General features: G+C 35.2%; 1 protein-coding gene across 1 annotated transcript in view; it reads left to right on the forward strand.

Annotated features, from left to right (window-relative positions):
* The window catches only part of LOC108685273 (thyrotropin-releasing hormone-degrading ectoenzyme-like), a 16973-nt gene that overhangs the window by 6049 nt on the left and 10392 nt on the right, over positions 1–532 (forward strand). Inside the window, exon 3 of the mRNA XM_018189987.1 lies at positions 106–427. Coding sequence (XP_018045476.1) covers positions 106–427 — 322 coding nt within the window. The remainder of the gene's footprint in view (positions 1–105; positions 428–532) is intronic.

The raw sequence follows: 532 nt of genomic DNA on the forward strand, positions 1-532 counted from the left end.
TTAATACATTACATTTATGATTTCAATATATAAAATAATAAAACATAATATCTCTCTCTTTAATAAGTACTAATAATAATTTTTTCTGTACTTTCTATTAATTAGATATATGATCCATTAGCCCTTATTGAGGAAGAAGTGGAGGAAGGAGGTGATATCACGATAGCCTCAGTATCGCCTTTCGTTCATCCTTTGAAATATAATCTCGAATTGACGCTGTCGAATGACATCAACGCCACATTAAAGCTGAAAGGGCGAGTCATCATTGAATTTCGCGTGGATGATACGCCATTAAACCAATTGTCTCTGAATGCGAGAAATATCACGGCGACGCGTTACAAGTTGTCACTCATAGAAGAGAATGGTGCGCATGCGAAAAGGAGGCGTAGGAGACGCGCTGAAGATACAGGCGGTCAAGAGAACGCTGGTACTTTCTACAGAAATCAATTAAAAGAAATAGATCTATTTTCGATCAAAACGGATCTTAGCGTTTAAATTATATTTCAGAGTAAATTTACATACAATATATATA

Source organism: Atta colombica, unplaced genomic scaffold (genome assembly GCF_001594045.1).
Source record: "Atta colombica isolate Treedump-2 unplaced genomic scaffold, Acol1.0 scaffold15, whole genome shotgun sequence".
NCBI classification, from domain to species: Eukaryota; Metazoa; Arthropoda; class Insecta; order Hymenoptera; family Formicidae; genus Atta; species Atta colombica.